This window comes from Cricetulus griseus (genome assembly GCF_003668045.3).
Source record: "Cricetulus griseus strain 17A/GY chromosome 1 unlocalized genomic scaffold, alternate assembly CriGri-PICRH-1.0 chr1_0, whole genome shotgun sequence".
NCBI classification, from domain to species: Eukaryota; Metazoa; Chordata; class Mammalia; order Rodentia; family Cricetidae; genus Cricetulus; species Cricetulus griseus.
In genome coordinates this window covers 198,230,183-198,254,563 of record NW_023276806.1, presented here as the reverse complement: position 1 = coordinate 198,254,563, position 24,381 = coordinate 198,230,183, and the positions used below count along the sequence as shown (strand labels likewise).

Genomic DNA, 24,381 nt, shown 5'->3' with positions numbered 1-24,381 from the left:
CTGCAAAATGAGGGTGTTGGGATAAATGATTCCAACTATAAGTCCAACTTCAAGATTCATTTTAATTTATTTTGAATAACATTAGCTTTTACATAAAACATCTACTTAACAGAGAAAACCCTTTCCTTTCCTTTAGTCTATTAGCCATTAGAAGGACAGTCTGATTAACTCTTGCATGTACCAAAAATTAGCAGAGACAGAAATGTTCATGCTTTATTTAGAAAAGTACTAAGTAGTCCAACCCTCTCCCTATCTGGAGGTCTAACAAATGTTCCAACTCAGCAACTTACAATGAGCTTATTCTATGAGAAGAAACCAGGAAAACAAGTGCAAAAGAAACAGATATCAGAGCCAGATCAAGTGACAGCAGCAGAGGCAGCGCTCACACTCACCCAGGAACTGAGGGTTTCGGTCAACCACTTCACTCATTTCACCAACCAGCTCGATGCTTGTGTACCGCACAGCCATATGTACAGTCTCTGGGAGGCGGACAACTCCCTCTAGTACCTCCACAAGGGTAGGATTGTTCTCCCTGAGGACAGAAAGCAAGTGCTTACAGTTACTGTCTATAGGGTAATATTCTGGCCAAGTAATAGGCAGCAGGGAAACTTCATATTGGCTAACTTGCTTCTAAGAAATAAGTAACTATTCAAATAAAAGTGCTGAACATTTTTTAAACAAGGAGTTTGGTTTCTTGTTTTCTTGAGGTACTAAGAATGTGCTCTAACACTGAGGCACATTCCCAGCCCTTAACATCTTCAAAAACTTCAAAAAGGGACAAAAGGTAGAAATTAAAGACACCACTATTCCAGAAGACGTACACTGCTCCTTCTTCTGAAGGAGGTGAAAGTGTCTAGACATTCGCTACCAAAGAGAGGTGAGGGCAGTTGGAAAGGCAGACATTAGCTGATGGTGACGCCATCCTTTGAAGAACCCGTTCATTTAGTCCCCTATCTGCAGCACCTAGAACAGTGCCTGGCACATAGTGGGCACTCAAGAAATACTCCTTAATGCTTAAATGAATGAGTGAATAACTCTCATAGACCACCTCTTTTACCTGTTATCCTCCAAAGATTTCTTATGGCTGGATACTGGAAAGTTTGAAAAGGAAAGGAGAGGTGAACCGGCTCACCCATGAAAACAGGCTGCAGGGGCCATTAGGATGCTCTGATTTAGAACATGAGGGGAAATAATTTAAATCAACCAAACACTTTCTACAGTTCTGTGAATTTATCACCCCTCATCCTCCTACTAAACTGGGTTTAAAACACAGCATGGAAGATGTTCCCAGTAGAATTTAATCCAGAAATGAAGATGTTTAAAATGAAAATATCCAGGATTATAACATGACTATCACCTGCCAATTACAAGGCTTATTACATCCTTTAAATGGACTAAAAAAACAAACAAACAAAACCCTGTAATCATATGTTGGCTTGAAAAGAGGATAAACAAGTAATCTCTCATTTGTGCCTTAAACTGGACATTCAGCCAGTCATGGGAGACTATCTACCTATCCTTTTTCAAAAGAACACCTATTGGGTACAATAATTTTGGTAAACCCTCAGATCATCAGAGAAGGTTCAAAAAGACACCCAAATGGTTTAAGAGCAAATGCTATAGTAAGCAATTTAGAAGGAGAACTTCTATTAGAAAAAAAAAAAACAAAAAACAAAAAACAAAAACCATGCCTAATCATCTCTTTAAGTATTTCTTAGGTTGAAAACATATCAATAAGTTCACAGACTCGGTACTGAAAGGTAGCTATGGAGGAAGCACTGTGCCTTTAATAGGTGCCCATCTACCTTAGTCAGCTTTCCAATCAAGGCCCTAAATAGAGCTAGAGTATAAGTGCCTGATCAAAATTCCACTGCGTAAGAGCCCTGTCATAGTTTAATTTCCATACTAAGCAATTACAACTCAAATTCAAATAATTTAAAATTTTCAATGTCAATATCAAAATGAACAACTGAATTAACAACTGTCCTTTAGATTCTCTGTTCCTTTAGGTGAAATGGCACCAATGTTCTGTCTCTGAAATCCATAGATTCTCTAAGACAGGGAACAATGCAATTAAACATCTAAGGATAACTTACCTAAGGTCACAAAAACAGGAGATTCAAATTAATGCCTATCCCATTGTTTTTTAAGCAAATGCCAAACAATTTAACACTCTAACAAATTCCTTGACCACTGTCACAAAGGAGCAACTGAAGGGGAAAAAAAATCAGCATTCTATTCCTAGCATCAAGAGTAAAATAAGTTTAACTCTAAGTAAGAAATATATTAAAACATAGCATCAGCAGTTCAGGTCATCCTGCACTATACTAAAGTTGGAAGGCCAGATAGCAGCATAGACTTTCCAATAATATACCATACAGAAATCTCCTTTCTCTTGATATTTAAGAGTTCCCAGCAAAAGACTTATTAGACACTCACGGATCAACACTCTTTGCTATAGCAGCCATGATAAAGAGAACCGCTTCTGTCACCTCCCAGGGTGGGTTGCCTTCTTTCAGAGTAGAATACAACTAGAGAAGAAGAGGTGGATTATGGAGCCATTAAAAGAAAAAACAATTCCAAACACAAACAAAACAAAAAATGTTAGTTCAAAGAAATCCAGCTCTTTGTTTCTAAACCCAATTATCTTTCAGGGCTGACCAAGAACAGTACCTTCATGTTTTGTAATCTCCCTATCTAGAAGTAATTATGATTTTAGTGCCTAAAATAAATGTATTTAGAACCAAAGAGTTTATCAAGCCATCATGTGTCCCCAGAAAAATGAGCATTTGGGGAAAATGTTAAACATTACTGAGTGTCTTTTGGTCTTGACAGCAGATCAATACGTAAACATTCTTAAAGCACAAATTCTGTACATGCATCTGCTTTTTAAACTTTCATTACTGGCCGAATTAACACTAGTGCAAGTTAAAGTGCTGAAAAGAAACTGCTCACAAGGCACTACACAACAACGTGGCCAAGCACATTTTTTTTTTTTTCTTTTTGGTTTTTCAAGAAGGAGTTTCATTGTGGCTGTTCTGGCACTTGCTCTGTAGACCAGGCTGACCTCAAACTCACAGAGATCCGCTTGCCTCTGCTGCCCTAGTGCTGGGATTAAAGGTGTGTGCCACCACCCTGCCAAGCACATATCTTTTAAAAAGGGCAGATCTAGCAGAATACTGAGTTCTGGTCCTTAATGCTCCAGATTATATCTATGTGTAGAACATGACTAGTTGTAGAACATGACTAGCCAAGCAAAATGTCTACAGTCAAAAAAAAAACCTGAAAAAAAAAAAAAAAAACTACTCTTGTATGACTTCATAGAACTTTTAATGTAGTGTGTAGATATTTATATCATTCCCCAATTTCAGTTAGTGATTTAGCTTTCTTTCTTTTGCTTTTGCCAAAGAATAGCTTCTGAACCTAGTGCTCCACAGAACACATCTTTGGTGACACTGGCAGTTTATATAATTTGTAAACTAAGTCAAAGACAAGAGCCAGCAAGAAAAATTGAACTCTGAGTATAGGTTATCTGCCCACTGAGTCTGCTTCCTAAGAATCTCCAAATCTGCATAGTAGATTCAAAAAAAATCCTTTGTAATGAAAAGTCCTAATTTATGGAATATTCCCTGGGAACAATTATATACAAGTTTTACATTCAAAATGGGTATCAAATCCTATTCTCATTTTCTTTTTGTTTGGTATTGTTACAACACAGCATCTAAACTGTCTCATCAGAGCTCATTAACATATGATCCAGCAATACGAAAAACACCTGAAACTATTCATTAAGTGATGTGGAATGATGACAATGATTGCAACCTTATAAGGTAAAATGTTACTTAGTGATTGCCAGGAAACCACAGGACTATGACTCTTCTACTCTAGTATATCCACCTCTGGGAAGAAGCTGCACAAGAATCTAACTAACTTTGGACCAAGGAAATACCATATAACTGAAGAATTGCCAGGACTAAAGCAGGAAAACCTGCCCATTTTCCCCAGTGGGGTCCAAATCGCTGTAAGTTTCCTGGAGATTTCTATATTTACCAGCTGCACACATGGAACAGCTCTCATTAGTAAGAGTAATAGAGTAAACCATATCTGAATTTATCTGTCCACTACAACTGGTTTATCAGACCCTAAATGAACACTGCTACTATATGCCAGGCAATGTGCTAGGCACCTACATTATCAGCTATTTCATTTGGCCACCAAGCTTGGGGGAAGAAGATAGAACATTTACAGAAGATATAGAAGCAAGATAAACACAATCAATGTGAACAGTAAAACTGGACTTACCTGGGCAAAGCATTCCATAGAACCAATCAAGAAAATCAGGTCCTTCACCAGGTCTGACACTCTCATTCGAAACTCCCCAAAGTCATCAGTCTCTTCAGGAACTCCCTCCTGAAATTCAAAACCATGTACCATCTGTTTAAAACGCACTGGAGCTGTCAATGCCCTGAGTAAAATCCATAGAGAAGAAAAGGCCACTCAGTAGTCAAATGCCAATGAACCAAAGTTCAAAATCACAAGGCTATGTTACCAAAATATAAGGTCTCCTCAAGTGCTAGGTATATTGACAACACAGTCTATCCACCACTTTCCTGTGAGAAACTTTTCAGTTTATGTATGTGACTATGTATGTCTATTTTATATTTTAATTACACATCTTGTTTGTTGTTTAAAAAATCATGGGGTGAGAAGTGACTGAAAAGAAACTAAAAGTTGCCTATCTAGAGGTCAGCTCTTTAATACTGAACAAATCTCCCCCAACCCCCAATTTTAAAACAACAAAAAACAAACATTATCACAACTTCACAAAGAAAATTCTAGCCTTTAAATCTTTCCTATCCCAATACACTTTCCAAATAAGAGTTACCAATTAATTTTTAGAGGTTAAAGATACTTTGAAAATCTTGGGGATGAACATCCCCAAGAAATACCTCTTAGAACCACTGAAAACTACTCATCGAGTTAAGCCTCTTCATTTTAGCATGAAGAAACTAAAATGGAGAAATAATGAGGAAATGATGGCTTTCCAGATGAAATAATGTATAAAATTCTAAAGTACTAGAATCTTTCAAGTGTAAAAAATATTTGCAGGGAAATGCCACCACAAAATTGGCACAGAACATAGAACCCAATGGCCAAAGCAGCTCATGTGGTTACAACTAGAAATCCTCAGTTTAGAAAAATTCAGAAACATGCATGTCAGATGACATTATAAGCAAGTAAATGTACTCCAGGGCCTAGACTAAAACTATCAGCATCCACCCCGAAGGTGGAACAGCTGAGGCAAATGTGCCAAGGCATTAAGAAAGGAGGCAGCAGAAGAGCTTTCCAATGAACTATTTCATGTGTCTAGTATATTTTCTTTTAAATTATCAAGTGATTATAAGCAATATAAATAAAATGTACACATATGTAGAGGAAAACATAATTCTCAACATTCTTACACAATTCGTTCACTTTTTTGTATTAGTTTTTATCTAACCTTTAAAATCACAGTATAGAGCTGGGCGTTGGTGGCTCACACCTTTAATCCCAGCATTCGGGAGGCGGAGGCAGGCGGGTCTCTGTGAGTTCGAGGCCAGCCTGGTCTACAGAGAGAGTGCCAGCATAGGCTCCAAAGCTACTCAGAGAAACCCTGTCTAGAGAAAAAAAACAAAAACAAAAAACAAAGAAACAAAAAAAAACCAGTGGAAACCATATGTGGTGTGTATACGTGTAATCCCAGCAAACAGGAAGCTGACATAAAAGAATTGAGAAATAAAAACAGGTCCCAAATAGGTATCACTACAGTGTTTCAAACACACCAATGATAATGCCAGGTGTGGTAGTGCACACCTGTAATCCCAGTGGTTAGAAGGCAGAGGCAGATGGATCTTGAGTTGGGGGCCAGTTTGGTATAAAAAGTTCTAGGCCATCCAGTACCACACAGTGGACCCTGTCTCAAAGCAAAGCAAAGCAAAGCAAAGCAAAGCAAAACAAAACAAAAATCAATCAAACCAAGGACATGGAAAGTAGCTCGGCATGAGCACCTGCAAAGACTGACTAAGGCACTAGGGTTGGTCCCTGGCACTACAAGAAAACAAAAAGGCCCAAATGAACACTTATCATACTACATACTATTGCAGAAGTTATCACTTTTAATTGCTGCATAGAGGTTCATCAAGTTGCTGAACATACATACACACAAAATGCTTTGTACAAGAAACTAGCTTTCTTCTATAACATCATCATTTACAGAACACTTCTATGTAAACGATTACAGGCTCAACAGGAACAATCTGCCTACCTAGGTCTAATTTTGATTATATTAGTAGTGACTTCTTCACTATAAGCTAAAGTGGAAAAAACTTGAAGATTTTTAGATCTATCACTTATTTTTGTTTGTTTGTTTTTAAAGTTAGAACCAAAAGGTGGAGAAGATTTAAAGTACAGAAGAGTACTTACATGGTCTGGCTCCAACTGGCAGTGTCGAGCCAAGGCATGAAGCAGTCTCTGAATGTATGCCTTGAAGATGCTGTGAATAACCTCATCATTGGTTTTGTACAAATGTTCTCCTAGTCGGTACCAAAAGTTAAAGGAAATTTCTACTACCTGTTAGGTAAGAAAGTTGACGTTTATTAGTGCAGGAAAATAACAGAGGAAAAAACAGTTTCATTATTACTTACCATAAAACAAAGATACATATTCCATAATGTATATACAGTTAGGAAGACACCTTTTTTTGTGGGACAGGTTTGTTATGTTACCTCCTAAATATCTTCTCAAATTAAATCTCTTGGATCTCTGGCTTTACATTATTTATAATTGAGAAAACTTTTCCTGAAGCACATCAGAAACAAAGACATGAAAGTCTCCTAGAGCAGTTTTTCTAAAATTTTGACATCAGAAGACTTCTTCCCAGGAGAGCTAACTGTAATTCCCTTAACATAAATGATTTTTAAACTCACTCTCCCCTGTTTTGAGGTAAGGGGGTTGATTCATACAGTCAAGGCTAGCTTCAAACTCACAAAGCAGCTTAGGATGCCTGAACTTCCTATTCTCCTGCCTCCACCTCCCAAGTGTGGGGATTCTAGGGATATGCCACCATGTCCAGCCCTCATCTGGCCATTTTCATGAACATGAAAGACGACAGAAATAGACTGGGATTTCAGTCACAGCTACCATTCCATACAATGCTATTTCCGAAGTGACTACTATTGCAAAGGGCTATACTGCTCTGCATTTTACCCAATCTAGAAATCCTCAGGAGGTCTGCAGACAAATAAATAGCATCTACTTGTGGTAAAAGACAAGGTGCTGAGGACACAGGAATTAAGAGCAAGCGCAAAAGAGGGGCCTTCTGTTGCTCCTGGCCATTAAGGATCCAAAGGAAAGCTGCTCAAAATAAAATGATGCCCAACCCAAGAGCACTTCTTTAATTCTTTTCTTTTAAAGTGAACATGATTTACAGATTTTTATTATTTTAATTATGTAAGGGAGAGAGAGAAATAAGTGCACACACGAATGTACGTGTGACACAGTTGTTGCTAGAAACTAAACTCAGGTCACTGAAGAGCAGTGTGTGCTCTTAACCACCGAGACATTTCTCTAGCCCTCTTTATTATTTAAGTGATATATAGGAGGTATAATTTCCCAAATAAATGAAGAACTTTCTAAAGACCTAAGAAAAATTTAAATTTCTTACTTATCTTTATATATATGTATAGGTGCTTGCCTTCGTGTGTATCTGTCCACCATTCGAGTGCAGTGTCCACAGAGGCCAGAAAATGGCGTTGGGTGAAACCTCGTCCCCAGGTCCCGTGAATGTCCACACTGGGCACCAGATGTGGAGGCACGGATTCATGGGACTAGGCTCAATATAGGTTAAATCTAATTTACTTCGGGGAGAAGCACTTACACAAGAAGCAGATGGTTGCTGCAGGTTCCTGATCTAAGGATCTGCACAGGCTGCTCCCTGTGACCCCCACCGAATGCAAAAGACAGCCATCTGCCAGGACCCCAGACCTAAACTCACTCTCAGTCACATCCGCACCTGTGACCATGCCCAATTGGGCGTGGTCAGCGCTACAGTTGCAGGCAGGGTGGATAACTCACTACAGACCCTTTGGGACTAGAGCTATATAGTTCTAGTAACTTAGGTACTCAGGAAAAGCAGCCAATTTTCTTAACCACTGAGCATCTCTCCAGCCCTAAAAATCCAAGAAATTTAAGTGAGTATAGTAGCACATGCCTACTAACACCTGGGAAATGGAGACAGGACCCTTATCAGGCCAGTCTGCCAGCCAGGGATATGCACCCAATCTAAAAACAAAGGACAAAAAACGAATGAAACAGCTGGCTGGGGTGCTGATTGGTGGCACCAACTTTCCTAACATGTGCAAGGCCCTGAGACTGACCCTAAGCACCTCAAAGGGAGTGAGTTGGGTAAGGGAGCATATAAAGTGTCTTAAAGAATATTATTTTTCATAAATACAGCATCCATGTAGTCCAGGCTAGCCTGGTGCTCATAACAGCCCATGTTAGCCTCAAACTCAGGATCCTTTGTCTCAGCCTCCAGGTGCTGGGATTACAGGCATTACAGGCATCACAGGCATGCGCCATCGCATCCAGCTTTAAGGTTTTCGTTTTTGATTAAATGAAATTCACTATGTAGACTAGCTGGCCTCAAACACATGGAGATCCTCTTGCCTCTGCTTTCTGAGTGCTGGAATTAAAGGCACAAGCAACCATGCATGGTTAAGAAAGAAATCTCTAAGTCTCACATCTTTCCTCTCAAGAAAAACTGATGCTATCAAGACATCTGGAGTTATCAGAACTGGTATATCCTAGAGTGTGGACTGAGAGTGCCAGAGGTCTGTATGTGTGGGAGGCTGGGGTGCTACTAGGAGGTAGCGGACCATTAGGAGGCTACCTACTGGACTTCGAAGGAGGGGGTCACTGGGAAACTTCTTAGAGAGAGTTTTGGGACCCAGACTCTCATTGTTGCCTCCGTTGCATGTGCAGCCAGTTGGAGGTAAACAGGCCTTCTCTGCCCTGCATTCCTCAAGGCCTCGGTCCAGTGGACAAAAACAAAAACATCCCAAACTGTGTGAGCTTGGAAAAAACAAACACATTTCTTCTCTAAGTTGATTATCTCTGGTACTCAGAAAGTGACTAACACTATGTGGGTTTTCATTGTTGTTTTAGCTGTAAAAGAAAGGATGCACAGTGGAAAGGTAATAGGTTTTCCTTCTGAAAACCTTGATAACCAGAAGAAAATAGAAAAGAATGCAAACAGAAACCCAAACGTAATTAAACGTAATTCTTAAAAATATCCCAAGTGTGCGCCACTGATGTCTCACTGGGTAAAGGTATTTGCTGTGCAAGGATGTTCAATCCCTGGAACCTCCATTAAAGTGTAAGGAGAGAACTGACTGTACAATACTGCCCTGTCTCACACTCACACCACACCAGAGCATGTGGACAGCACTCCCACCCCCATATACGAATAATGAAATTGAAAAAAAAATTCCAATCAGACCCAACTCCCAGATCATATTAATTAAACAAGACTGTAATTTCTCAAGCAGGAATAACAGTCTTAACACAGTATAGATACTACCTCGTACTGAGGATGGCCTGCACAAATAAGAAGCAGTTCCAAAGTTCGAAGGTCTCCCAGACCTTGGCCTGGAGTACAAACAATTTTTTCCAGGAAAGTTTCACATAGTTCTGTGAAGATACGGCAGTAATTCAGAACTCTGTAGAAGTGGAATGAGAATACCAAGTCAAGAATCTGGACTTTACATAAGCAGAGTCAAATGAACAAGTCTCTTCGCCTGAGTACCACTCAGTAAATACTCACTATGGGCAACATAACCTTTACTTTGGTTGCTCTCATCTATACAGATAAGCATACAAGGCAATTCATATTCTCTAGTACAAATTTTTGAATTCAAATTCCAAATTAGGGTGCTGGAGCAGTGGCTCAGTTGTTAAGAGCACTTGTTTGCTAGAGAGCCTGAGCTCCATTAACCTATGTTTCTCTGATGGGTGTATGCATGTATGAATGCAAGTGCTCATGGAATGAATACAGAAGAGAGCATTGGATTGCCTGGAGTTGGAGTTACAGGCAGTAGTGAGGGGCCAGACATGGATGTAAGAACCAAAGTCAGGTTATCTGCAGGAGCAGAACCCATTCTTAGCCATTGAGCCATCTCTACAGCACCTAAACTAGATTATTTTAAAGCTTACTCCTATTTCTTATAGTCTTCCCAGTACAATGAAGAACTGGTGGTAATCTTCTCTCCTGGATCCAAGTTGCTACTCCAGATGCAGGTATAGCACATTTACAAAGTCACACAGAATCAAAAACCAATGGATGAACTACAAAAAAGATTTGAGAAATTACCAGATTGTAGGTAACCCTGGGCTCCAGCCTTTAATTACTCACTTGTCTAAATCTTCACGTGCCACAGCCATATGATAGGCAGTCTCCAATGTCAAGACCCCCTGAAAAAGCTGCATGGCCAATGGCAAGTTAGTCTCCACATTTTCAATGGCATAGAGAGCAGAGCACACACAGTCTGAAGCAGCTTCATGTAGATTAGATGAAGTTTTATCCTGTTGCTGAAAGACAGAAGGAAGACAGAAGCTTAAATCAGAATCATTGTAGTCCAAGGAAAACAATTACAACCTTCCTCTGAAAATTGTTTTGTTTGTTTTATGAGACAGGGTGTCATGTGGTCCACATTGGTCTGAACGTCACTATGTAGCCTCTAGAATTACAGAAATGCATACCAATGTACCCTCTATCTACCTGGCTGGGTTTTGTTTTCATTTTTGGATGGGGGGACGATGACAACACGGTCTCACTGTGTAACCCTGGCTGGTATGGAACTCACTATATAGAGCAAGCTGGCCTCAAACTCACATAGACCCAAAGTATTGCGATGAAAGGTGTTATACCAACACACTAGGTTTCTTCTGTTTTTAAAAAACTGACAGTAATTTTGTAGCCCAAGCTTTATTGGAAACACAGCATTCTGTCTCTCTCAGCCTCCAGAGTACTGGGATCGCAGGTGAGAGTCATGCCTGACAGAGTTACAAGATTATCCCCATGTTTCTGTTGATACTATTTCTTCCATGTTTCTGATGACATTGAACAGATCTTGAGATCCAGTCTCTTTTTAAGTACTACTTAAAATGAAAGAGCTCAACAAAGCCAAAAGGTCCATTACATACCAAAGTGAGACCTTAGAATACCAAAGTTAAGCAGAGGTTCTTAAAACTTCAGGGGTGAAGAAGCAAGATAACACAGAAATGGCAAATTCTGTCAATTTCTCATTCACAATAGTGCATGCTAGTATATAAGAACACAGCCTGAAACTACACCTACCCAATGTATCAATCAAAAATAAAAATAGTATTATTTTTTGCTAGCTATCATAGAGTACACTTATAATTCAAGTACTTAGGGAGAATGAGGCAAGAGGATTACTACAAAATTCAAGATCAACATGGGATAGAGTGAGTTCCAAGCTAGTTTTGACTGTAAGTAAGACCCTGGCTTTAACAAACATATTATGTACTCACTCATATGCGGACCTGCTTTATGATACATAGTAGTGACCGTGCGTTATCAGAGCTGTTTTTAATGATGTTGCTCAAAATGGTTTCCTTCCAGATGATGATTGAGAAGCTAATTTGAAAAAAAATGGTGCCAGGTACCACAAGAGTAACAGAACTGTGCTGTTTTCTGGGATTTTTTTTTTTTTTACATTTTTTTTTGTTGTTGTTGTTGTTTTTTTTAATGGAATATGCTGGAGGTCTCTACAATTTTATTCAAATGACTGCAGAACCTGGAAAAGCTGTTGCTGCTATTGATGCATAGCATACTGCTATTATTGGTGTATATATATATATGTATATGTATATATATATATATTTTTTTTGAATTTTTGGAAACTTTAGTTGTGCTGTCAACTTTGGAAAAAAGTATCCCAGTTTACCATGTTGAGTTGGCATAGTACAGAAATTAACATCCATATTGGTCTAGAAATTTTGAACTTAATTTTTTTCATTTGTACAGGGGTAACGCACTGTATTAAATATGTAAGGTGGGTTATCTATGTGGGTTTGATTACAAAAACTAATAAAGTATTCTCAAAAAAATAAATAAATAAAAAAGACCCTGACTTAAAAAAAAAAGTTCTGGAGCTGGTAAATGGCTCTATAGGTAAGGGCACTTGCCAAGCCTAGTGACTTGAGTTTGGTCCCTGAGAACCACAAAATGGAAAGAATAACTCCTCTGTAAGTTGTCCCCTGACATTTACACATATATAGTAAATAATTATCTTAAATGTAATTTTAAAAGTTGTGGTGCCTTTAATTCTAGCACTTGGGAATGGAGGCAAAAGATCAGAAGTTCATCCTTGGCTACACAGTGAGTTCAAAGATAGACCGTCTTGAAACACAACAATATTTCTTAGACATTCAAAACCTCTATTTATTCTCTTTGTACATCTTTGGAATTACTTAAGGAAGTTCAAAAACTAAGCAATCAACTCAAAAAGGGAAATTTAAGCATCATAACTGGGGAACAAATCTAAAAAGCAACTTATAAAAAAGAATAAGAACTTAACAGAGGGCCCAAGGTGGAGCCAACATGGCAGCACAGCTGCAATGTCAGCAGCCAGCAGTGAGAGCAAAAGGCTCTTCAATTCGAAGATAACCGGGGCCACACTGACAGCTATCTATCAGCCAGCCTGCTACTTAGTGGAGACCGTCCCAAAACAGTAACAAAAGTACAAAGACGGAAGCGGGATACAGTTAAGAGTGTCTGTAAATTTAGTGAAGCCATCACTGTTAAGTCCTTCTCTAATAACAATGATAACACACTTAAAATAAATTTATTGAGGATAAGAGCTACTTAAGTTAGGAGAGCTAACAGATACAAATCATCCCATTGGGTTCTTGCCTCCTTTTAAAGTTAGTTATTTTGGTTTTTCAAGACAGGGTTTCTCTGTAACAGTACTTACTGGCTATCCTGAAATTGGCTCTGTAGACCAGGTGGACCACAAATTCACAGAGATTCACCTGCCTCTGCCTCTCAAGAGCTGGGATTAAAGGTGTGTGCCAACAATGCCCAGCTTTTTTCCCCCACCCTTGCTTTTTAAAAGCAGCAATACTAGAGACATTTTATTAGGAAAAGGAGGCAAGGCAGGCAGATGGCTTAGGGAGTGGAAGTGTCTGCCACACAAGCCTGAGAACCCGAGTTCAGATCTCCCGGAAACTGTCTAAGAGCACTCCTATGGCAGGATGGGAGTCAGACACAGGAGAACCCCAGGACCCTTTCAGGCCAGCTATCCTGGAGAATGCAATGCAGCACTGAACACTGAAGAGATGGTGCCTCAAAAACCAGATGGAAGGATCTATACAGAGGGCTCCAACATCCACATGGGTGCTAGGGCATATGCATGCCTTCATATAGAAAGCACACATATACACACAATACACAGATGAAGAAAATTCCAATGCTTTCAAAAAGAAGTATACAGGTCTGGGATGAATATTACAAGCTCCATGGCGTCCACGCCCGCAGACTGAGACTCTGGCGCTATGGGTCATTTGAACAGCAGCACACGCTCTCTTCTGCACATGCTCCATTACATGCCAGCCTCAATGGGCTTTTTCCCTTCCCTAAGATAGGGTGTCATTTAGTGCAGGTTTGCTTCAAGTTTGCTATTCAGCTAAAGTGACTTTGCTTTCTAATCCTTCTGCCTTTACCTCTCATGTACTGAGATTACAGGCATGTGCCGTCAAACTCAACTCCTTCTTATGTTATTCTCTCAAAACAAACACTGAGATGTCCCAGAAAGTTGGTTATTAAATGGCAATGGCAGTTATACTCTTACTTACCAAAACCTCAAAAAGAAGCGCTAATAACTTATTATTAGCCATGAAGTTACTGTCCAAAACTCCCAAGTTAAACCAGCTTCCCAAACAGCGGAAGACCTTCATAAGCATCTTCTCATCAGTTCCTGCTTTTTCTACACATGTCATCTAAATAGAAAATAGAGTTTAAAAGATCAACCTTTACACTTTAGTCACTATTACATAGCGTATAACGATAGTAGCAACAAGCTGCTGTCAGAAGATTTTCTAAGTGCCACTGTTCTTAGTCCTATTACCACACAATTCCTACTAAAATGCTACAGTATGTATTATCTTCTCTTTTTAATGGGGAAACTGAGGTACAGAGAGACTAAAGATCCCAAAAGAGACATTTAAAAATAACTAAGGTTCTTAGTTCCTGCTTATGCATTAAGTCCATTGGCACTCACAAAATAGAGATAACACTCTCACAGCAATACAAAGAAGCTCAAGTACAGAGTTTTAAAGTATTTTGGATTATTATAAAAGTTTTATATAAATGCCAAAGCAGTAAGTATCACTGCCACATTGGAAAAGAAAGCTGCTTCATACCATTGCAACAAGGTCACAAAATAACCCCACCATGGTTTCTGCCCTTAGTCAACAAATGAATATTTATTTGGTAAATTCAAACTTACCAATAAAGATACTACTGTACTAGAATAGAAGGCTAAGTCTTCTATAATTTCTGTGCGCCTGTTGGCTCCAATTCTCAAAGAACGACTGTGTACTTCTTCAGGTAACACTGTAAGGATCTCCAGCAAGAAAGGCAAAGAAGTAACATCATTGCTATATCTGGAAAATAAAAGAGGAAAGATGTATCACAAGGCACTGAAAGCCAGCAAATACATAATCACAATGCCACCCGTCAGAATAGCCCACAACAAAAGCAGCATTCCCAATATTAAGAGGAAAAGAGCTGGGAGGTGGTGGTGGTGCAGGGCTGTGTGTAGCCAGGGCTACACAGAGAAACCCTGACTCAATAAATAAATAAATAATCATTTTTTTTTTTTTTCCCTTTAAGACAGGGTTTCTCTGTGTAGACTTGGCTATCCTGGAACTCTGCAGACCAATAAAATCTTTGTTTTGTTAAGACAAGGTTTCATGCATTCCATGCTGGCCTCTAACTCGTTATATGGCTGAGTAAAAATAGGAAGGCAGGAAAGAATGGAGGGAAGATAGACATGGAGGTAGACAGAAAGTTAGTTTTGTTTTTGTTTTTTTTTTAAGATTTATATTTTGCTATACGTGGTGGTGCATGCCTTTAGTCCCAGCACTCTGCAGGAAGCAGAGGCAGGGTGATCTCTGTGAATTCAATGTTAGCCTGGTCTACAAATCAAGTTCTAGGACACCCAAAGCTGTTACACAGAGAAACCCTGTCTCAAAAAACAAAAACAAACAAAAGTGCACACAGAAGTCATAGGTGTCAGATACCCCTGGAGCTGGAGCTACAAGCAGTTGTAAGTTGCCTGACTCAGTGTTGAGAACTAAACTCAGGTCCTCAGGAAGAGCAGTAGGTGCTCTTAACCATCTAGCCGCCTCTCTAGCCCTCAATTTTAGTTCATTTTAAAATATTACACGCATGAGCGCTCACAAACACATGTGATCAAATATCTTGCTAACTTGGCTAAGTTCTGTATTATCATTAGCCTCCAGTTTCCAACACCAATATTTTCCTGACTTTGCTCTGGCCAAGCAATCATGACTCAATTTAGAACATAACCAGCAGTTTCATGAGTCCTATGTCATGTGATTCATGAGTTTATACTATAAAGAATAAGATGATTATTGCACATGTTTATTTAGAGATAATAAAGCCTTGACAGGCCTGGAACTCAATATGCAGAGAAGGCTAACTTGCCCGCCTGTCTCCTGATTGCAGTGTGTAAAGGTGCTTGTCACCAAGTCTGATGATCTGAGCTCAACATCCAGAACTCACATGGTGGAGAAAACCAAGTCCTTCAAGTTGTCCTCTCAACTTAACATGAGTGATGTGGCATGCACACCCACAATAAACGGTGGATTAATGGCAGTCCAAATGATAATACACTGTTGATACAAATGACAAATTACTTACTTTTCTACCAACGTTTGTACACATCCCTTCCAAGAAGGCATCTGTAGGGCAAGGTCTGCTATTGCTAAAGCCAGCTGAATGGGAAGACAGATTAAATAAATGAACAGACCAGATAAACAGAAGCCATCAATGCTAACAGCAGAGACCATATTTCTTTCAAACATGGCAGTGAAGACGCATCCCCTCTCTTTCTTCCCCATGAAAGTCTGTCTACCTATCCATTCATCTAGTTAGCCACAAACTGCTTGGATTCAAGATCATCCTTAAAAATTAAAGACAAAACCAAAAAAAATTTAAGAAAACAAACGATAGATAGAATATACTTTTTTCATTGCTGTTTGTGTGACAGTATTTCATCTAGCTCAGACTGGCGTCAAACCCACTATTTAGCAGAAGCTGATCTTGAACTCCTGATTCTCATTTCTCCACTTCCCAAGTGCTGCAATTATAAGTTTAAACCACTATACTCAACTTAAAAACATCAAGATATATCAAGATATGTTATAAACATAGATACAGATTTCCTTAGCATATATTAATACTTACCTTTTTTTTTTTTTTTTTTAATAACCCAAGACAGGTTTTCTCTGTGTAACAGCCCTGGCTGTCCTGGAACTGTCTTTGTAGAAGACCAGGTTGACCTCAAACTCAGAGATTCACCTGCCTCTTCTTCCCAAGTGCTGGGATTACAGGTGTGTGCCACTACTACCTGGCCAGCACTTACTTATATTTGGCAATACCACAGGACTTCATGGACAGATAAATTATAGTTTGCCAAAAGACTAAAGCTACGGACAAAATCAGAGCTGTGGTTCTGTCCTCAAGTAATGAATTGGCAATTCCCTTCTCTTTCCATTTCTTTTGTTTTTTGTTTTTGTTTTTGAGACAGGGTTTCTCTGGCTTTGGAGGCTGTCCTGGAACTAGTTCTTATAGTCCAGGCTGGTCTGGGGACTCACAAAGATCAGAGATCCGCCTGCCTCTGCCTCCTGAGTGCTGGGATTAAAGGCGTGCACCACCACCACCCAGTTCCATTTCTCTTTTTGAAGTCTCATCTAAAAGCCTCCTCTTCAAGAGCACTTCTATGTTAGGCAAAGAACACATATACATACTTTTCTTTCTAATGTATTCCCTGGCTAAAGGGGAAAGCCAAAATGTTCATTGTTTCATTTATAAGACTTTACTGCCAATCCTTCCCCCAAAAAAGATTTTTTTTTAAATAACTAAAAAAAAAAAAAAAAAAAGAAAGAAAAGAAAAAAAGAAAAAGAAAAAAGAAAAAAAAAATTGCCAGGCTTGGTGGCGCACGCCTTTAATCCCAGCACTCGGCACTCGAGAGGCTGAAGCAGGCAGATCTCTGTGAGTTCCAGGCCAGCCTGGTCTCCAAAGCTACACAGAGAAATCCTGTCTCGAAAAACCAAAAAAGTGCCTCTAACTCAGAATATTACAGATTTTTTAATCATCTGCAATTTTAACAGCAGGGAGCACATGCTAGAGGAAATATACACTCACCCCCCATTGCAAATATTTAATGTTTGAACCCTAATAAACTCAAAGATTAATATACAAAAGATTCAATTTTTTTCAGCTACAGTTGTGAAAATATAGCAATAAAGTTAACATTAACTTATCACAGCCTATCAATGATAACCAAAATGAATTATGATGTATCCAAATGACCTTACAAATTTCCTTAGTGAGAAAAGGATTACCTGTGTTACAATGACAGGTGACAAGTCTTTCAAGTTTTGAATGTGAGTTAGCAATGAGTCCCTTAAAGAAGCATGAGAGTCTGTGGGGAGCTCATAAAATGAGGTCTGAATCTTCATTTTCATGGTCTGCGCAGCAAAATAGCATGATTCCACATCCTGTCGGATCTGTAACAATTGATCAGAAATCTCCCAGGCATGAACCTGAAAGTAAATCAAAGATATCTTAAAATATATTATTTTTATAAGTAATTTTAAAGTCATATAATTTCAACAGATATAGTAAGGCTAAATGTAATGGAATAAAGATTTGACAAATTAACTTCAGTCTGTAGAGCCTATTCAACAAAACTATTCCCTAAGACTTTGTGATTTATTCTAGTATGACCTAATCAACTGAATCAAAAGACAAAATCTGGAAGATAAGGATAATCAATTCTATATATCAGTTATAAAGAAAAATGTCCCAGAAATTTCTATTACACTACAACATTATTATAAGGCTTCTAACCCCATGTTTAAGTTGAATGTTTCTTTTCTTATTTAAGTGTTTTGTTCACTCTGAGACTTGAATCTGGAAACTTTTTAATATATCTACAAATAAAAAAATATATTCCATATTGGTCTTCTTGACCTATTTTTTAAGCTTTAATACCTCATAAAACAACAGGAAACATATCTTGGTCCAAGTGAAATTTTCACATCATTTATTTCCTGATATGCTGAGAGTGTGACAATGCTACAAAATCATTTTCAAAAGAAAAATAAACTTGGCTATAGAAATAATAAAAAGAACAAAACAAACAAATATCACTAACAGCTAGTCATAAAAAGAGGGAGTCCTATTTAAAGAGAACTCTGGGAGAAAAAAGCATGCAGTATATAGTAGATAACTGACTAATGACTGACAAATTCTAATCCAATTATGCAAACTGCCCCTTCATAACAGACCAGCAATAATACAATGAAAAAAAAAAAAAGGAATCACTTTCAATTTTGAAACAGTGGGGTTTTTTTTGTGTTTTGTTTTGTTTTTTGAGGCAGACACTTATATCCAAAGTTATGCAGTGGAGGATAACTGATCCTCCTGTCTCTGGCTGCTGACACTTGGATTTACAGGGATGCAACTCCTGCAATTAACTGTAGTTAACAGTTCTAGTAGTGCTGGAGATTGAACCAGGCCTTGTGCACGCTAGGCAAGCACTCTACCAAATGAACATCTCCAGAACCATATAAATTTTTCAACAATTTCTTCTTTTGTTCTCCCCCCCTTCTCTTCCCCCTGGAACTCATTATCTTTCTCCTTCAGTGCTGAGACCATCGGCATGTGCCCAGCCCCAACCCTCAAACTCACAACTTCTTAAACTGTGCATCAAGTAAGTGAACATGAAGGTCACAAGGAAAAGAAATTGACAACAGTAAAAGGTTTCTGAACATACGGTGACCAAAAAATTAATTTAAAACTAAATAACTGGTGAGTTCATGGTGTTTCAAGGAGTATTTAGGTATGTTGAAGAGGACAACTCACCGAAGCCTTTGTTCTGAGCACACAGCACTAAGTGCACCTTCCTGCGGCCAAGTGCCAATGAGTGCTGCCTAAAACACCTCACCAAGACTTCACATTACTCTGGTATGGATTGTGTTTTTACTATACATACGAATTTTTCTGCTCTTATAGAAACATTTGAGATTAATTAAAGAAAACAAAGACAATTCTTTTCAAAGTATTTTCCCACCATGTATTATAGCTTTGAACAGTACTGTGTCACAATGTTTAATTTTTAAAAACTGCTGGTTGAGTTGCTGAGGAGTTAAATTTTAAAAGACATTAAATTAATTTTAGCTTGGGATTAGGACAGAATGTCCAACAACTTTTGAAATGTCCCTAAACATCTGCCACTTTATATATACTTAACTGAAGAAAGATTTCAGTGTTAGGAATCAAAATGCTGATCAGTTATGAAAATTACTGAAGGTGCTCTATTTCTTGCAGTATCAAATGAGCAGCTAAGTTTCTTTTTTTAACATTTACTTATGTGTGTATGTGCAGGCATGCACACACACACACAGACACAGACACACACACACACACACTTTCTTCTATATGAAATGGCCAGACAGAAAATCATTGCCTATGACATTTAACACTATGTTATGTGTAGTCAAACTCAAATGATTGAGTAATGGATTTGTAAGGATTTTTCTTTCCCATAATTTAATCAGAAGCAATACACTGTCAGTGAAAACTCAATGACACAGAAGAACTTTGGAGATTGCCTGCTATCCATATCTTCCATTAGAGGATTAAGTGGTAGGTTTCTTCTCTAATACTGTGGTAAATACTATCCTTGCTATTCAATACAAGTTTAAAAAAGGGAAAATTTTCTCCCTTTTAGCAATTGAGTTTTTTTTTTTTTAATGAAATACTTCAGAATAAAATGGATTGCAATATGCTGAAAATATTTATAAAGAAAATGTTATAAAGACTTTATATCTGGTCAAACTAAATTCCATCATAAAAGCTACAAATTGTTACATGCAAGAATTCAGAGATACTCCCCTGGGCCCTTCCTAAACAATATTTTGTTTTGTTTTGTTTTTGATTTTTCAAGACAGGCTTTCTCTGTGTAACAGTCTTAGCTGTCCTGGAACTGGTTTTATAGACCAGGCTGGCCTTGAACTCACAGAGATCAGCCTGCCTCTACCTCCCAATAACTGGGATTAAAGGCATGCGCTGCCACCACCACTCAGTTCCTAAACAGTATTTTAAAAAACAAAATAGAAACAAACTTCAGAATCAGGGAGAAAGCTCAATGGGTAGAAGCATTTACACCACAAATCTGATGGCCTGAGTTTGGATCAAATAAATTCCAGACAGTCATGCATGTGTCTATAATCTTGTACTACCGCTGCAAGATGGGAGATGGAACCAGGAGAATCCCCTGGAATCTCTAAGGCCAAATATCCTATAGTACACAGCATAGTGGCAAAGTTAGAGAGGCCCTACTTCAAACAAGTTACAAGGTGGGGACCCACACCAGAGCCTCTTCTCTCATCTACACAAGTGCCACGGCAGGTATAATTAAGCCCTCACATGTAAACACACACACACACACAAAAACAAAAACAAAAACAAAAACAAAAACAAAAACAAAAAACATTTTCTTTTAAAATGAGCTGAGCAGGCAAGACAGTTTACTGTTTACTGCTGTCAAGCCTGACCATCAGAGTTCAATGCCCAGGATCCACAATTATAGAGAACTATTCCCACAGGCTTTCCTGACTTTCAAATGGTAGTATGACCCACACTTACACCCATGCACATACATGCAAATCAATTAACTAACTTTAAAAAACCAAGCTTCAGATAACCAAATAATTAGAGAGTGAGGCTCCAACATTGGTGAGTGGTCAAGAGTAAATGGAGATTCAAAGGAAGAAAAGTGGTATGTAATATTCACATTCTGACAGTCTACAATCTAGCCATCCAAGAATGAGGAAGAAAGTATAGTGCATACAAAAATAAACTTAACTGGGAGTGTGGGGCTGAGGGTGCATATCAGAGATGGCACCCATACATTTCCTGTGCAAGGGCTTGGATTTGCTCCTCAACCCAGTAAATAAGATAATAACCATAACTGTCCTCATATGTGCACTAACAGTAGTAGTATTGGTGTGCTATTAGTCTAAGGCTATTAAAAGTTAACATGGGATAAAGCACCTGAAAATGGACTATTTTAATTCACTACCCTCTATGTCTTGTCAATACAAAATTTAGAACAGAAGAAAATACAGCTGTAATACAGAACTTCAGATAAAAACCAGGAGTGTGGCTCAGTGGTGAGTATTACAATCCCCAGCACCCTCCTGCCAACAAACAAAAGAGGGAAAAAGAAATAGAGGAGCTAGGGAGATGGCACTTTCAGTAAAGTGCAAGCATGAGGACTTGAGTTCTATTCCCAGTATCAAGTTCAAAGCTGGCTGTGATGGGTACATAAGGAAGGAGAAAAGGATCCTTTCATAGAAGCACTCTAGTAACTAAAGTTCTTAAATGCACAGTTAATATAGACCATTATACCAAAACAATGGATTTAGCACTGACTGGCAACAAAGTACATTATCAAAAATGAATGGGAAATGCCAGGTGGTACTTGCACAAGCCTTTAATACCAGGATTCAGGAGGCAGAAGCAGGTAGATCTCTGTGAGTTCAAGGCCAGCCTGGTCTATAGAGTGAGTTCCAGGACAGCCAGGGCTACACAGAGAAACCCTGTCTTGAAAAAACAAATAGGGGGCTGGAGAGATGGCTCAGCGGTTAAGAGCACTGACTGTTCTTCCAGAGGTCCTGAGTTCAATTCCTGGCAACCACATGATGACTCACAACCACCCTGAATGCGATCTGGTGCCCTCTGCTGGCCTGCAGGCAGAAGACTGTATACATAATAAATAAAATCTTTAAAAAAGAAAAAAAGAAAAAACAAACAAAAATGAATGCGGAAAAGAGAGCTGTAATTCGTTGCTATTTCTAGATTCAAGATCAAATCTATTTTTTCCCTCTCCTTTAATATGGTCTAAGCCGTAAGTAGTTTGTGTAACTGACAGAATACAGTACAACTAATGTGGGACTTCAAAAGTTAGGTCAGGGTCAACTTTAGAATCTCTGCCACATGGGAATTCTTGACTACTCTCCTAGTGGGGAAACTCACAAAGGCCCTGAGACTACATGGAGAACAAGAGGCCCTGGCTAAGTCTACTGGTGTCTTATACTATGTCTGAAAACTTCCAAACTAGCCTAATCACTAAATGGATATCTCAGTGAGCATGATCATAAGCCAATGAGCCCTGCATAAACTAGCCTTTGTTTAAGATAATGTGCTTCACAGCAGTAGGTAAACAGAACAGATAACCAGACATTATGTGCCTCCAGATGAACTAGAAGACCAAATGAAAAACAGATCAAATTTGTATCTCATTAAGCCTTGGGTTCCAGCTGCCAATTTGCAAGAGAAAACAGTTGTTCCTCTGTATTCTTGGATTGATTGGGCCAAGATCTCTAGATTTCTTTTATAAAATGACACACATTTGCATATAACCACACATCTTCCAATACATTAACCTTAGTTTTCTTGTTTTTAGAATGAGTTTTGCTATGTTGCCCAGGCTGGTCTGGATTTCCTAACACTCCTACTTAGCCTCTTGAATGCTTCCCATATACTTTAAATTGTGGCTAAATTTAAAGAGTTCTGTACAGGGAAACTGGGAGTGTAGTCTAGTGGTACTTGCCTGGCAAGCACAAGGCCCTAAATTTGGGCCCCAGGTCCCAAAACAAACAACAAAAAGCAAAAACCTAGAGGCAGGTGGATTTCTGTAAGTCCAAGGCAAGCCTGATCTACAGAATGAGTACTAGGACAGCCAGGGGCTACACAGGTAAACCCTGTCTCAACCCTGCCCTCCCGACCCCCCAAAAAACAATGGTGCAATGCCATGCCATACTTAATCTTATGTCAGAAAACTCAACTGTACCACTCTTTTATAGATGTTTCCTTTTTATTATGTTTGTTTTTGTTTGCCTTTTTTCCCCTATCTTTGTCAAATGCTTTGAGTATAGGCATCTGGAACACTGTAAAACATATATTATCTGTAGATTAAACAAGGAACAAGCCACATAGTCTTCATTATCAAATGTGTCAGGCTTGGTGGAATTACTGAAGTATCATGAGAGTAATATGGTTCTTGAAAAGCTTCTACCATTTGGAGTAGGACCTTAACCATGTGAAAACAAGGATAGTAACTCAATTTCATTGAAGGTACGAAGGATTTTATAATTTTAAAACAAAATAATTTGTTTGTAGAAGATTCCCATTCCCAACTTTGTCCATTTCAATTTCAGAAACCTTAATTCAAAAAAATAAAAAAAATCCTGCTGGGTGGTGGTGGCACACGTCTTTAGTCCCAGCACTCGGGAGGCAGAGTCAGATGGATCTATGTGAATTTGAGGACAGTCCGATCTACAGAGCGAGTTCCAGGACAGGCTCCAAAGCTACACAGAGAAAGGATGCCTCAAAAAAGCAAAATAAATAAATAAACATAAAAGGGAACCTCCTAGAAGGAGATTGGGGGATGGGGAGCAAGAAATCCAACACCTTGGTTGGTGGCAGCTCGTGAAGGAGCAAGGCCAACTGTCTTCTGGATGGTCTGTCTGTCAAATCGACAGCACACAGAATACACAGGAAGATGAAAGAGCCATCTGTGATATCTCCCAGCAGTTTTGATGAAACAATCCTTAGATGTAAGAAAGTGGAGTGAAGGGGAACTTTGCGACCACTCTACCATCATCAAATAGGGAGTTGAACATTCCCATTAAGGCAGCAAAACAAAAGCCAATCCAAAAAAAAAAAAAAAAAAAAATGGCTTTCATTCCCACCACTAACGGATCTATATTGTTGTTCTTTAGTTCCTCTTCTTGTCTCTCTCCCTCTCTCTTTCCCTCTGTTAATTTCCTTCTTTTCTAATATCTTATTTTGTTTTTCCACTTCTGCCTTCAATCTCTTGTATTTGTCTGTCCTGTGAGCCAGAATGCACATGGAGGTAAAGACAATGAGCAGTTCGCCTGCAAACATGGCGTTCATTCACTGGTCTATTCCTGCACTCCCACCCATCAAGAAGGAA

At 38.8% G+C, this 24,381-nt stretch overlaps 1 protein-coding gene and 1 pseudogene across 2 annotated transcripts in view; both read right to left on the bottom strand.

Moving 5' to 3' along the window:
• Tnpo3 (transportin 3) overlaps window positions 1-24,381 on the bottom strand; it is a 70,015-nt gene that overhangs the window by 27,383 nt on the left and 18,251 nt on the right. For both annotated transcript variants that reach the window (XM_027391363.2, XM_027391364.2), the window contains 10 exons: window positions 17,717-17,917; window positions 16,010-16,083; window positions 14,571-14,727; window positions 13,918-14,061; window positions 10,451-10,626; window positions 9,620-9,758; window positions 6,463-6,609; window positions 4,303-4,410; window positions 2,440-2,531; window positions 393-532 (listed from right to left, as the gene is read on the bottom strand). In XM_027391363.2, coding sequence (XP_027247164.1) covers window positions 393-532; window positions 2,440-2,531; window positions 4,303-4,410; window positions 6,463-6,609; window positions 9,620-9,758; window positions 10,451-10,626; window positions 13,918-14,061; window positions 14,571-14,727; window positions 16,010-16,083; window positions 17,717-17,917 — 1,378 coding nt within the window. The remainder of the gene's footprint in view (window positions 1-392; window positions 533-2,439; window positions 2,532-4,302; window positions 4,411-6,462; window positions 6,610-9,619; window positions 9,759-10,450; window positions 10,627-13,917; window positions 14,062-14,570; window positions 14,728-16,009; window positions 16,084-17,716; window positions 17,918-24,381) is intronic.
• Window positions 23,815-24,373, bottom strand: LOC118238467 (annotated as a pseudogene).